Here is a 14,669-nt window from a genome sequence, read left to right as displayed (position 1 = left end):
TAGATAGATAGATAGATAGATAGATGGATGGATGGAGTGTCACTCACACAGAGCACATGCAGTAGTACGGCTCCTCTCTTGCGCTGCTCTTTGGTGAAGATGTCCTCAGGGAACTCATGAATTGCTAATGGGAAAACACCACATGGTTTGGACATGGAATCATCAGAAACAATTGTGCTTGCTGGATTTTCAAAACCAATTTTGCTGAATGTGTGGTGGGATAGTTGCATGTATGACACCAATGTTCAAGTAAAATATACAGAGGAATGTGAACTTCAGTGAAGACAGAACCCAATTCTATTTATAGCAACCCATCACCGTGCTGCTGAAGCCTCCCTTCTACACTCATATGAAAACATACACACTATAGACCCACTCTCTAGATTACGTTACCCCAGGAATTTGTGCCTAAACACAAACACAAATAGAAGACTTTTCAAAAGTAAGAGATTTCAATCTGATCTCAAATAATTCCCATCAAATTCTCATTAAAGACCAACATTATCTGAGCCTGGACTCTGTTTATATGTAGATATTCTTATGTATCTTTGTACTTTGTTAAGAACAATATGGACATAATGGCAGCATCTAAAATGCAATAAGTATTATGTATATACAGCTATAGAAATGTAAAATATTTACAAATCTTTTATTTCATAAATATATTTATATAAGTACATTTAACAGTTTTATAGATATATTTTAGGTCTCTTAAACATTTCCTGAAACCTAAACAAAACCACTTAAAAATAATAATAATAAGTACAGTGACAATAATTTTACTTTGATAATCCCTCTCCTATCTTTCATTCAATATTTATTATTATTATTATTATTATTATTATTATTATTATTCATTTGTTCCTCAATCAAATATATTCTAAAAATTTGGATTGCAGCCCAAGAATAAAATAGATTACTTTCATGATTATTTTATTGTGCATTTGTGATTCATTTTATGGTTGTTTTTATTCACAAGATATTCAGAAAAATGCAGTGTCTCATGACAAACAAAATAAATATTACATAAGTAGTGGTTGAATGATTACCAGAATTTCTATTTTATATAATTTTTTTTCTTAATTTAAAGTGTAGTCTTATTTAAATTAATTTTAGCATTTGAAATGACTTGGAAAAAGCCACACAGAAAATATTATATGTTATAATGTTAAATGTTATAATTTCAAATTAAGTAAAGCAACTTCACTTAACAAGCCACCTGCGTATAATAAATGCAACTGAAACATAATCTCAGAAATACAACAGAATCAGCCTATTTATTTCATTAATGAAATATCCATAGATTAAATATAATTTAAATTTTAGATGCTGTCAATACGTTAGTATTGTATGTTTTAGTGTCTATGCAAATGTAAGTAAATGTATGTGAATGTACGTAAATGTATGTGAACCAAATTTTACGTAAAATAATACTCATGGGACGATGTTGCTACTATCCAAATTAATTTTATAGCATGTCAATTGACTAATTTTTTCTTTAAAAAAAAATATTCTAAGATATTTTAGAAAAGACAAGTTGAAGTTCTCAGTTGTGTTTCACTAAAGTACCATCACGTCTCCTAAAAGAGCAACCTTTGACTCTGAGCAATAACATTTTCCACTAACAAAAACAAACACACGCACAGGAATAATTTTCTGTTTTTCCCTTTACATCCAGACAAAAACTTCTTCACCCCTCCTTAGTTATTTACAATGGTTTCTTTTTATTGTATTCTCTCATTGCTCGTCTTTTTTTCCTCTTTGCTATCTCACTCTCTCTATCCTCCATTTCCTTTTCCTTCCTCTTTTTTGTCATCGTTCCATCCTCTTCTGTAGCCCAGTGTCAAAAGACATGTTTTGGCTCTATGTAAATCGCAAAATCGCATTGAAAAACCCGCCTCAGATGAACATCCTGACGAGCTGCCTCAGCGAAGGCAGTTACTATGGCAACGTCTTCCCTAGGGCAGTGAATTGTTGACGAGCAGCGGCAGGAAGCCAATGGCAACAGAGTGAAAGTGAGAAACTGGGTGGAGGATATATCTTTCCCATGGACTTGATTTAGGAAATATGGAAAAAAAGGAGGGACCAAAGAGATGACAAGCAACAGAAGTGCAACTGCTAAAAATACTCCATTTCCCTATCCCAGAGGGAACGTCTTGGGGTTCTGTGAGAAAGACGCACATATAAGACGGTGCTTGACTCCAACAAAAATAGAGAAAGTGTGTAAATAAGATGGCAGAGCAAGTGAACGATTTTAAGACAAATCAAATAACGGAAAATGCTAGGATAATGGAAACTTTCACACTTGTTCTCAATTTTCATTTTTTTGTGGTCCTCATGTATTTACCATTTGTCAGTGCAACTTATGGTGCGTTCAAGTCATGTCGGATAGATCGTATTTACGAGTTGAACGCACATGAACGCCACCACAAAGTCGTTATTACGAGTGGGAAACTCAACATTTTCTTTAAGCCCCGAGTTTCCGAGTTGGGGGCGTGTCAGTGAGAAACATGGCGGAATCGATGGATGCAACGTCTACCAGACGTCATAATTACGACTTGTCAACTCGTAAGTACGAATGTCCCAGGAGGACTTGAACGCAGCAATAGGTTCATTGGAAAAAGTTGTGCAAAACTCCAAAAATGTACATATGAATACAAGTCACTGCAGTAGACGTCATAATTACGACTTGTCAACTCGTAAGTACGAACGTCCCAGGAGGACTTGAACGCAGCAATAGGTTCATTGGAAAAAGTTGTGCAAAACTCCAAAAATGTACCTATGAATACAAGTCACTGCAGTTTTCAGCTGAAATGAACACTAGTGGCAGTAAAACACCAACACATTTTATTCCTTTTCACACAAATTATGATTACAGGGGCAGATTATTGATTAAAAAAAATACTTATTTTTATGCGCTTTAAAAAAAAAAAATTTTTTAAAGCGCATATTTCCTGCACAATACTCTTTTATGACCTCAAAACATTTTTAACATAGTGCATGATTTGTAAACTAACACATTTTGACATTTGCATCAAATAACCAGCTCCATACATATGGCTTTTCTGACGAAGTAAACTCGCTCGATTGCACACCCGATGCATCATTGCACTTGAGACACAAAGCCCTCGGGTGCGAGTCCTAGAAACACGAATCACAATAAAAGAGCTACAAGACTTCTAGAAGCAATCTAAAATTACACAGTAGCTTCAGCAAATGCATTTTTATCTTACATTCGCTTGTGTTAACAATATGGGTTAGGTTTAACGTAAGGTTTAGTGCAGGTGGTATATTCTTTTCAAATGCAACAGAGCATAAACCCTTTAGCGCCACTCACTGGACATTTAATTTTCGAACTGTGGCGATACGAACAACAACCAACATAATAACACATCGCCGGATTCACGTTCATATGTTTTGGATAAAACTGAACACACTTTTAGTGTCACCCACTGGACATTTCACGTTGAAAGCACCACGAAACTCGTAAGAAGCAATGTAATATAATTTAGCAGAAATGTCGCCACAGACACAAGTTGCGTCAGTGTGCAAATACGTCACTGTGACCTTTCACCTCACAACAACAGACACCTGCTCTGCCTCTTAAATACAAGCAGCCAATTCGGGCCTTGTGTTTCCTTTTTTCTTACCAGCTGGAGCCAAGTTTAGCTCCAGTGCAGCTGCGCAAATCAGCAGCCCTCAGCAAATCATTGAAAGCCGCTCAAATGATGATGGCTCACCCAATCCTCTGTGACAGTTATTCTCTATATAAAAAATAGAGTGAAAGACTTCACTACACACTATTAAAAATAAAGGTTCCAAATAAGGGGTTTTGTTGTGATGCAATAGAAGAACGATTTTGGGTTTCTCAAACACTCTTTCAGTTAACAGTTCTTAAAACATCCTTTTTTTTTTTAGTGTGGAGAACCGTTTACCACTATAAAGAACCTATTGTTGAATGTAAAGGTTCTGTTGATGTTAAAGATTCTTCATGGAACCATCAATGCCAATAAAGAACCTTTATTTTTCAGAATGAAAAAACATAATGGATAGAGAAAAGGCTTTGGTGGCTTGAATGTATGAGAGAAAAAGTGACAGCATCTGTCTTTCTGTCTGATTGTGTGACTGCAAGCTGTGAGTGACAAACTGCAAAAGAGAATGAGGAGAGAGAGAATGTTATGCTATTGACTTAAAATGGCAGGGTGTCTTGGTGTCCAGCTGGGTTATCAACTGCAAAACACGACCCCGCAGTCTACAACAGCAACCCACTCAAGACTGATTCAGCACATATGCTAAAAACCTGTGCATCACATACTACGCCAGGGTTATTATAGTAAACTACAGTCTAAAAACCTTAAACATAAAATATTTTCATTACTTGAAATAAAATAAACTTTAACTGAAATGAAATAAAACAAATATGCATATAACTTATAAATACACATATATACTTAAACTTATTTTATTTCACACATTTGCCAAAGCAACTTTTCTCATTTTTCAATTAAGTTTAATTTGATCTACTAAAATAACTAAAACTAAAATAAAAATTAATAAATATTACATAGACATATTTAAAAAAAAAAAATCTAAGTGACAAAACCACAGCTAAAATAAAACTTAAATTGAAATGAAATCTGAAAATTGAAAATTAAAAGAAATATTCTGGGTTTAATACAAGTTAAGCTCAGTTGACAGCATCTGAAGCATAATGTTGATTACCACAACAAAGGATCTTGATTCTTAATCATTCAGTCTGTCTGTCTGTCTGTCTGTCTATCAGTCTGTCTGTCTGTCTGTCTGTCTATCTATCTATCTATATAATTTATATGAGATCTAAATGAAAAATGTTATAATAGCACATTCTTCTGTAAACTATTGTGGATTATTTGAGCTGTAAAGCTGTTTAAATCGTGATTTTTCATGATGTTTAAGGTTTAGGGTTTTTATTTTTAAAAATCGATAAAATTATGAATAAATATGACTGGATAAATACGATAAATAAAACTGAATAAAATTTCACACAGAAATGGGTATTAAGCATTTTTCTCACACTAAATAATGTTAGCAAGCATATTGTTTATGTCTTGTGGCTGTACTATTGAAACGGAGTATTTGAACATTTATAAATCAGCTCCATTCACTTCCATTGTATGTGCTTTTAGCACAAGTGATGTACAAATGATAACTAAAACTAAAAATGAAAAAAAAAAAAAAATATATATATATATATTATATAATCAAAAACTAATAAAAATAACATAAAAAGCTAAATTACTAAAACTACAATCAAAATGAAAACAGAAAATTAAAAAAATGTTTTATTAAAAATATTATTAAAAATAAACATAGTGTCTCAGTGATACTAAAATAGCACCGTCTTACACACAGAGATGCACTGAATGATTCAGGAAGGTGAAGTATAGCTTTAAATCAGTACATGTTTTTAAATAGCATGTCTCACATCTATTAATCTGAACTGTGAATTCTGTCAGATGGGGGGGAAAAAAAGAAAAAGAAACCAAGTGAGAAAGAAGTGAGAATAAGTGGAAACAGATATCAGGTAGCGTGTTCAGGACACAATTTACTAATGCAGATACGGGTATAGAGTGGCAGAGTTTCCTTTTCACTATGTGGGTGCAAGTGAGAAAGCCTCAGTTAGGTGCAAAATCCAAAAATAAAGCCCTTTTCAGATTGCTGCGGAATATGACACAAAAATGTTTGTAGCATCATTATTTTCTAACTTTTAGAACACCTTCAATTTTTTATTATCATTTAAATTCTTAGTCAAAACGTTTAAAGGAATAGTTCAGCCAAATATTCTGTCATCATTTATGCTCATTTCGGTCCAATTTTGTTGAGAGATTATATAACATCTGATTCTAAACTTTCACAATCAGTCTCTACTCATTTATGTTAATTAATATACATCAGGAGAGGCAGGCCTAATAAGAGTAAGTTTGAAATAATTAAGATTTTAATGTTTTTGAAAGAAGTCTCTTCTGCTCACCAAGGCAACATTTATTTGATCAAAAATACAGTAATATTGTAAAATATCATTACAATTTTAAATAACCGTTTTCTATTTGAATATATTGTTAAATGTAATTTATTTCTGTGATCAAAGCTGAATTTTCAGCATCATTACTCCAGTCTTCAGTGTCACATGATCCTTCAAAAATCATCCTAATATGTTGATTTGCTGCTTAAGAATTTTTTTTATCAATGTTGAAAACTGTTTTTGCTGCTTAATATTTTATGGAAACCTTCTTGTCGTTGTGTAACGCTTACGACAGATGCATCCCTCTCAGGCTGGGAAGCGATCATTAGTGGTCACTCAGCTCAGGTTCTATGGGAAGACCGGCATCTTTCGTGGTTCATAAATAACCTGGAGATGTTGGCCGTGTTTCGTACACTGAAACACTTTCTCCCAGACCTGAGAGGCCATTATGTGCTTGTCCGCACAGACAACAAGTCTGTGGTCTCTCACATCAACCATCAGGTGGGTCTGCAGTTGCGCCCGCTTTGCAGGTTTGTACACCAGATCCTCCAGTGGGCTCTCCTCGAGGGACGTTTACATCCCTGGGCACCTCGATCAGGGAGCAGACATCCTGTCGAGGCAGGGGCTGAGGCGTGGGGAATGGAGGCTCCACCCTGAGGTGGTGGAGCAGATTTGGAGGAAGTTCGGCCAGGTGGAGATGGACTTGTTTGCATCTCAGGAGATGACACACTGTCGATGTGACCGAAGCTGTGTCTGTATGCCTTTACCCTGATCGCTCTGCTCCCGGGAGTTCTGGAGAGTGTGTGCCAGGATGGGGTGCGAATGCTGCTAGTAGCCCTGTTCTGGCCGGTCTGAGTATGGTTCTCGGACCTGGTGGCCCTCCTCGATGGTTCTTTGTGGGAGATTCCTGTCAGGAGCGACCTTCTCTCTCAGGCGGGAGCTCAATCCTGAGACAATCCTGAGCCTGTGAGGGATGCATCTGTCGTAAGCGTTACACAACGACAAGAAGGTTTCCATAAAATATTAAGCAGCAAAAACTGTTTTCAACATTGATAAAAAAAATCCTTCTCTCTCAGGCGGGGGCTCAATCCTTCACCCTCGCTCAGAGTTGTGGAAGCTATGGGTGTGGCCTCTGAGGGGGCACAGCTCCTAGATTCCGGTTTCTCAGCTGAGGTTGTTAAGACCATTCTCCATTCTGGCCATGGTTTTGGAGGGGCTATCCTTGCGTATGAGTCCTCTGATCTTCTATCGCAGCAGTGGCGAACTCCGGTCCTGGAGAGCCGCAGCCCTGCAGAGTACAGCTCCAACCCTAATTAAAACTCACCTGCCTGTAGCTTTCTAGTAACCCTTCAGACCTTGATTAGCTTGTTCAGGTGTGTTTGATTAGGGTTGAAGCAAAACTCTGCAGGGCTGCGGCTCTCCAGGACCGACGTTCGCCACCCCTGTTCTATCGCCTCTGGACATCAGGGTTCATTCAACCAGAAGTATGGTGGCTTCAAACACCTTTCTTTTAGGGGTGTCCCTGTAGGATGTTTGTGATGCGGTGGGCTGGTCCTCTCCGCTCACATTAGTCAGGTTTTACAATTTGGACCTGGAATCTACGCCAGGCTCTCAAGTTCTCCTGTCTTAGTTGTGCTTGCCATGATTCACACAGGTATTTGTCAGCATGGCGGAGTGGGCATTGTCATTTCCACAGCGTTTCGACATAGCGGTAGTTCCCTTGAAAGGGAACATCTTGGGTTACAACTGTAACCATGGTTCCCTGAGAGGGAATGAGACACTGTGTCTCCCTGCCATACTTCCTGCATCCCTGTGAGCAGCTTACTTCGACCTACCAGAAGCTAACGCTGTTTACACCTGGTGCACTTTTAAGATTCTTGGTCACTACGTCACCCCACCAGTGACGTCTCGTCATTCCAATGGACTAATTTCACACATGCTGCAGGACGCGGGTTACGCAGAGGCGTTCCCACCGCGTCTTAACACAGCATCTCGTTCTCCCTCAGGGAACCATGGCTACAGTTGTAACAAAGTTGTATATATATATACTGTATATATTTATATATACTAAGACAATGAATTATACTAGGCTTAGGTTTTAATTGACTTATCAATCTCATAATTGTATCAATACGCAGCTAGTTTAATCACCAGTTTGTTGAAAAAAAAATTGTTTTTGGATGTGACTTCAACCAGACAGTAACAACACATTATTACAAATAACTCAAGATCTTGACATTTGATTGGTTCCAAATAAAAAGTAAAATGAAGTTAACAAACATATGCATTGCTTTGAAATATTTCTCTCATGCTTCTGTCATTTTTATATATCTGTTTTATATTTTATATTATAATATTACTGTTATTTATATATTTCTAACCAACAAGTGCATTTATTTGGTCCATGGGCTTATTAGGGTCACTTTCCCTAAATACTGGGCAAATCATATCCAACTGAAAGCAATTACTTCTGCTTATGCCATGTGATCTTAATGCATCATGTCAGAAGAGATTACCACACAGTCAAAAATGATGCAGCATGATTTGTTTTTTATTAGACTGCAGTGATTGTGCTTGTCTTCGAGGGATTTTCTAGCCACCTACTCCTTCTGAAATGTACACAAAATATTTGGCCAACGCAAAGAACATCATGTGCAATGATTACTGACATGCCTAAAAATAGCACCTTCCCTTTCCTTCTCATTATTTATTTCCTCCCACCTCTCTCTCTCTCTCTCTCTCTCTCGCCGCCTTTCTTTTTCATCTAAGCTCCCGCTCTCACACGGCTCTCCACAAACACACACGCTCCCAAAATTTAGCATTCAGTTGCCAAGCAACACAAACCTCAAAGGATTCTCATCTGAAGACGAGGTCTGCCGTCTCGTCCTTTTATAAGGAACAAAAACAATGGCGAGGACGAGAGAGAGACAGAAAAGAGAAATCAATCTCAGACTTATTACATAATCCCCTCTAATTACGGAAGAGCAGTTTAAGGAACTGCACCTATTAAACATAATATTGCTCAGCTCTCACAGACAAGCTTTGCCAGATACTTTGCCAATTGCCAGTAGCATTTCATCCAATTGCAGATCTGATGATGAGAGCAGTCATCAACTCATTAATTTTTGCAAGCGCTCTTTGAATTGATGAGTTACCTATTGTATTTTCATACTCACAAAATGCTCACATCCCTTTCATTTTCAATAGCCGTGACTGAGTATACAGATTAAAGGCAAATGAAACATGATTTAACCTTTAACAACAATACTAACTTACTTGTATTTTAATATTAAAACACAATGTATTAAAAGAAAACTCGCCAATTTTCACAGTAGTCAGTATTTCAGCTTTAAGTCTCACACTTAAAGGTGCAGTAGGAGATCTTGGAAAATGATAACTTTAGCCTGATAGCACTGAAAGCGAACGTCCCACCCTCCCTGCAATCGCCGTCCAAAGCCACGCCCCCTGAACGCATATACGCTCACAGACCAGAATACGAGGGACAACATAGGCTACATCAGCGGTTCCCAATTCCAGCCCATGTTCCGAGGGGCGTAACATTTCCGTCTCACGCTTGAGGTATTCGGCCAATCACAACGCACTGGATTGCTGGCCAATCAGAGCACACCTCGCTTTTTCAGACCGATGAGCTTTGTAAAAATCGACGCGCTTCAGAAAGGCGGGGCATAGAGGAGAAACAATAATGTACAGTATGTGGGAAAGAATGTGTTTTTTGAACCTTAAACCGCATAAACACATTTCATTACACCAAATACACAAAATAATGTTCTTTTTAACACCATCATATGACCCCTTTAATCTGTGCAATCTGGCAACCCTGCGCGCGCTCGCTGATGATATGAAAACATGTGCTGGAGTTTAGCGATCTCTCCACAGCGATATTCTGCTTGCATGAAAGTGTCATACAGCCAATGTGTGTTTTTTCACAAGCCATTTGTGCTGTTTGTGTAACCAAATCTGCCATGATCAAACTTTCACCGAGTTTCAATAATGGATCTATTGTGTTTCAGGAATAAATGCGCTTTTGCTCCCTGTGGCAATACAATGGGGAAAAATTTACATAAATTGGAATTGTTGGAAGTTATATTAAGAGTTTCTAAAGTTTTTACCAGTTTTCATAATGTTAATCAGTTGAAAACGGCATGGCAATGTTAGCTTTCAGCCCTAATTCAAAGCATAAAATAACGTGACTATCTATGACAAAAGTGCATAATGTTTAAAATAATGTTTATAAACAAATTATAATTAATTAAGTTGCTTAAACAACTATAAACAAAACAGCATCATGTATGTATTCATAGTTTAATACAAAGGGTCGAAAGCCAATCAGAGAGTATATCTTTCATTTAAAAACACGAGTTGCAGTGGGATGGGGGAAACCCCCCACCATAAAGTCTGGAGATATGTTTTTTTCAAAGTTGAACTTGCATTAATTTTACATGGCTTTCTAAACATGCGGCTCTTTTGTGCGAGACGCGAGTGCAACGGTGATAGATGTCCCTTTAGAAAATGTGCGAAATATGCATTCTGTGTGAAAGGCTTGGTTTCAGTTTTGACGTAAACAACATCTTCTCCGCATTGATGTTCTCTTTTCCCGCAATATTTGAAATTAACACGCAGCAGCGTCGCATCTAGTGGCTTCAACTGGATAGGCAAACAAAAACATTAAAATGCAACGACACTTACATCGTCATCGCATCTCGTGCGCCACTGATAAGCCTCCTTAACGCACACCTAAAATTCGAACGCAACGTTTTTTATTTTAAATTCGACAGATATTCGAAATTCGATTTTTTTTTTACATCCCAAGACAATCACCTATTGCACCTTTAATGAAACCAAGCAGACCATCATTGGAAATGAATGGGAAACGAATTTCAGTAGTTTGGTAGTAGTTCAGTAGTTTGTTTGGTACTGCGCCCAAACAAACAAACAATTTATTTTTGAAAAAATAAATACATTATTTATATATTTTAAATATAAATATAATTACACATGTGTAATGATAAATATACAATTTAGTACATTTAACCTATATATATATATATATAGACACACACACACACATATATATATATAGACACACACACACACATATATATATATAGACACACACACACACATATATATATATAGACACACACACACACATATATATATATAGACACACACACACACATATATATATATAGACACACACACACACATATATATATATAGACACACACACACACATATATATATATAGACACACACACACACATATATATATATAGACACACACACACACATATATATATATAGACACACACACACACATATATATATATAGACACACACACACACATATATATATATAGACACACACACACACATATATATATATAGACACACACACACACATATATATATATAGACACACACACACACATATATATATATATATATATATATATATATATATACACACACATATATATATATATAACTTTAAAATGTAATATCAAATACTATAGTTATAATTATAATCAATAATTACATGTGCTTTAGTATGCTAGTCAACACATCAAAACAAGTGTACTTTAAAGCATGACAACAGATTATTAAAACATAATGATTTTAAATGTACTAAGTGTGTTCAGAAACAGTCATGAAAGTGTCTCAAGTAGAGCACTAGTGCACATTCAGTAGAATAAAGCACACTTCTTTTTCACAAGGGTGTGTTTTTGCATGTATGCATATGGTAGTTTAATAATGTGGAGAAACCTGTGTAGTCAGGTTTTAATCATATTAATCTTTCAGTCAATAACTCATGTCATTTGTTCTAACACTCTTTGATTTGACCTGTTCATTTGGGGAAATCAGATTCTCTATATCAAAAGATCTAGTTAGATAGTGTTATGGTTCACTCTATGCCTGACATCCCTGATTTGAAGACTGTGTATCTTCAATGCTCAAGTGTACAGGTCTAATTCTGGCAACTTACAGTGCCGCAAGCATCCAGTCTGTGGTGTTCGCCATTATTTAAACTGCTTGCTGCGCTCACAGATTAAAGCAGACAGACCATGCTGTGATCTCAGTTCTCAGTACTTTGTCTGCATAATATACAAACTGCAACAGAACTACAATAATAACAACAGAGGTATTTGTCTGAGATCAATGGCTGTAAGTGTTTTCCAGATGAGGCAGTAGAGTGTCTGTTCCTGACATCTGTTTATGTTTGCTGTAGCCTCCTGATATCTCTGGACAGTGTATGTTTTCTCTTCCATCCCTTTCATATGTCTTTTTTCTGTTTTGCAACAGTAATTCATACACCTCAACAACATATGGCCTTGTTAGACAGAACTCTGCTTTTCGAAGGCCAAGCAGACTTGTGAAAAAGTAGTACACTCTAACATACTTTTAAAAGAGTACTTAAATAATGTATTTTAAAAGAATATACTTAAGTGTAAACTTAATGCAATGCTTTTGGACATTTAACTGTTAAAATTAAATGAAAATGTTTTATAGTTTAAAAATGTATATTAAATGCAATCAGCTGAACTTTAAGGAGTTTTAGATCTTTGACCCACTTAAGTAGGACTTAAGTACATCTTTATATGTAATTTCATAATTACTTCTTTTGTCTTAATACACTGACTTAATGTACTTCTGTAAAGCAACACAAAATTATTCAAACACTGATTTAAATGTACTTAACAAATAATACCTTTAATTTGACAGTATTACAAAGTGCACTTTTTGTGTACTTAAGCGTGTTAAGAAATACAGTCAGGAAAATGTCTCTCTTTACGTCACTTAAGTGGCCTTTTATTTCATTAACCGGGTTTATGCAGGTTTTATCGAGGTAAATTTAAGACTTTTTTAAAACATTTTAAAGATCAAGTAAAAAAAGGAATAAATTGAAGGAAAAAAAGTGATGATTTTAAAATAAATACACGTTTACTTGAGAAGCAAAATGACATAAAATTAAAAAGTCTTGTTTATGATTAAATCGATCAAAATAAAGTGAGTTTATGATTTAAACAAGAACTAAAATTAAACCTGCAAATGGGCTCAGAAAAAAATCTACTTCAGTTTTCAAATCCCTACTGACAGATTTTTATTCTTGTTTTAAGCATGAACTCATTTAATTTTGTTCAATTTTTCAAGACTTTTTACATTTGCATTTGCAAGTAAATATACCTTGAGTTTAAGGATGTTTAGATTTTTAGACATTTAGTGCTTTTAATGCTACAAGTGCACATTCAATACAATGAAGCAGACTTCATTTTCACAAGCGGAGTTTAGAGAATATACTCCATGCATCCATAATAGCCTAGAGATATGCACACACACAAATATATATTACTGTGTAAATGTTGTATATCTTTCAAGCAGTGGCCTTTGGGGAAAACAAATATTTGCTCTCACTCTCAGAAGTTTGTATAAATGACCAGGAAAACACTCAAAAAATAGCACACCATAAAATCTTAAATATAAATTTGAGATTTAACATTTTCTGAAATGCAAACACTATAAAACGTTTGTTGCCCACCTGCTCTGGGAGTGTCAATTGTTTGATTTTCCACGCCATACTGCAGGATCCTGCGTCTGGGAAAGTCTGTTTCTGGCCATGAAGACTCGATCTCTGTAATGACATGAGAAATTAATTTAGCTCTACACCTTTCACAACCAAATGCGTACAAAAGTTTACTTTTGTATCTGCAAACTGTCACTGCAACAGTCAACAATGTTAATGAAAACATTTACGAATCCATCAGGTAAACCAAAAAAGGTATTTGTGAGCAAGTATGCTTGAGTAAAAACATTCGGCACCAGAAGGCACTTCAAGCTCCACTACGTAAGCGTGCGTCCTGACGCACATACTGTACAACCAGAACCATTTTGTTTAGTTTTCCCCTGGCAGCGAGAAAACACAACAGTGTGGCAAAGCTATGCAGCATCCTGTTCTGTTGTTCAGGGCAGCAGGGTTATATATATAATACTGTGAGGATACAGTACGTCAAAGACTACACATATAAGCATATACAAGATGCTTTTTAAACTGAATAATTTATCTTCCATAAATTAGATAAATTATTCAGTTCTGTATTTCATGATAGATATGATAACATCTGCCTCAGGCAAAATTTAACAGTTGAAATCAGAATTTTGTTGTTTTGTGAACTATGTGTATGTTTGGATAGTCTACATAAAATGAAAAAAAAAAAAAAAACTCTTTGAAATCAAAATTGCATTGCATTTTGCTGTTTTTCAAATCCCAAAAAGTTCACTTAAAAAATTGCTCTTGCAGAGTTATTGAGCTGTTTGGCCTCTTTGAAGGAATAGTTTACCCAAAAATGAAAATTTGCTGAAAATGTACTCACCCTGTAGATGAGTTTCTTTCTTTATGGGAACAGATTTGGAGAAATGTAGCATTCCATCACTTGCTCACCAATGGATGCTCTGCAGTGAATGGGTGCCGTCAGAATGAGAGTCCAAACAGCTGATAAAAACATCACTCCACATGACACCACTCCAGTCCATCAATTAATGTCTTGTGAAGCCAAAAGCTGCATGTTTGTATAAAACCAATTCCAACATTATGACATTTCTAATCTTGGCTTCTGGTCCTCTATCCATAATAATGCTTTCTCCAGTGAAA

At 36.0% G+C, this 14,669-nt stretch overlaps 1 protein-coding gene across 1 annotated transcript in view; it reads right to left on the bottom strand.

Moving 5' to 3' along the window:
• The window catches only part of LOC107745309 (sodium/potassium/calcium exchanger 3-like), a 33,969-nt gene that overhangs the window by 13,654 nt on the left and 5,646 nt on the right, over positions 1-14,669 (bottom strand). The window contains exons 2-3 of the mRNA XM_016559169.1: positions 13,560-13,652; positions 48-124 (exon numbers count right to left, since the gene is read on the bottom strand). Coding sequence (XP_016414655.1) covers positions 48-124; positions 13,560-13,652 — 170 coding nt within the window. The remainder of the gene's footprint in view (positions 1-47; positions 125-13,559; positions 13,653-14,669) is intronic.

This window comes from Sinocyclocheilus rhinocerous, unplaced genomic scaffold, assembly GCF_001515625.1.
Source record: "Sinocyclocheilus rhinocerous isolate Xijiao unplaced genomic scaffold, SAMN03320098_v1.1 scaffold1399, whole genome shotgun sequence".
Taxonomy (NCBI): Eukaryota; Metazoa; Chordata; class Actinopteri; order Cypriniformes; family Cyprinidae; genus Sinocyclocheilus; species Sinocyclocheilus rhinocerous.
The sequence above is the reverse complement of the archived record's forward strand: the minus strand, read 5'-3'. Positions and strand labels throughout refer to the sequence as shown.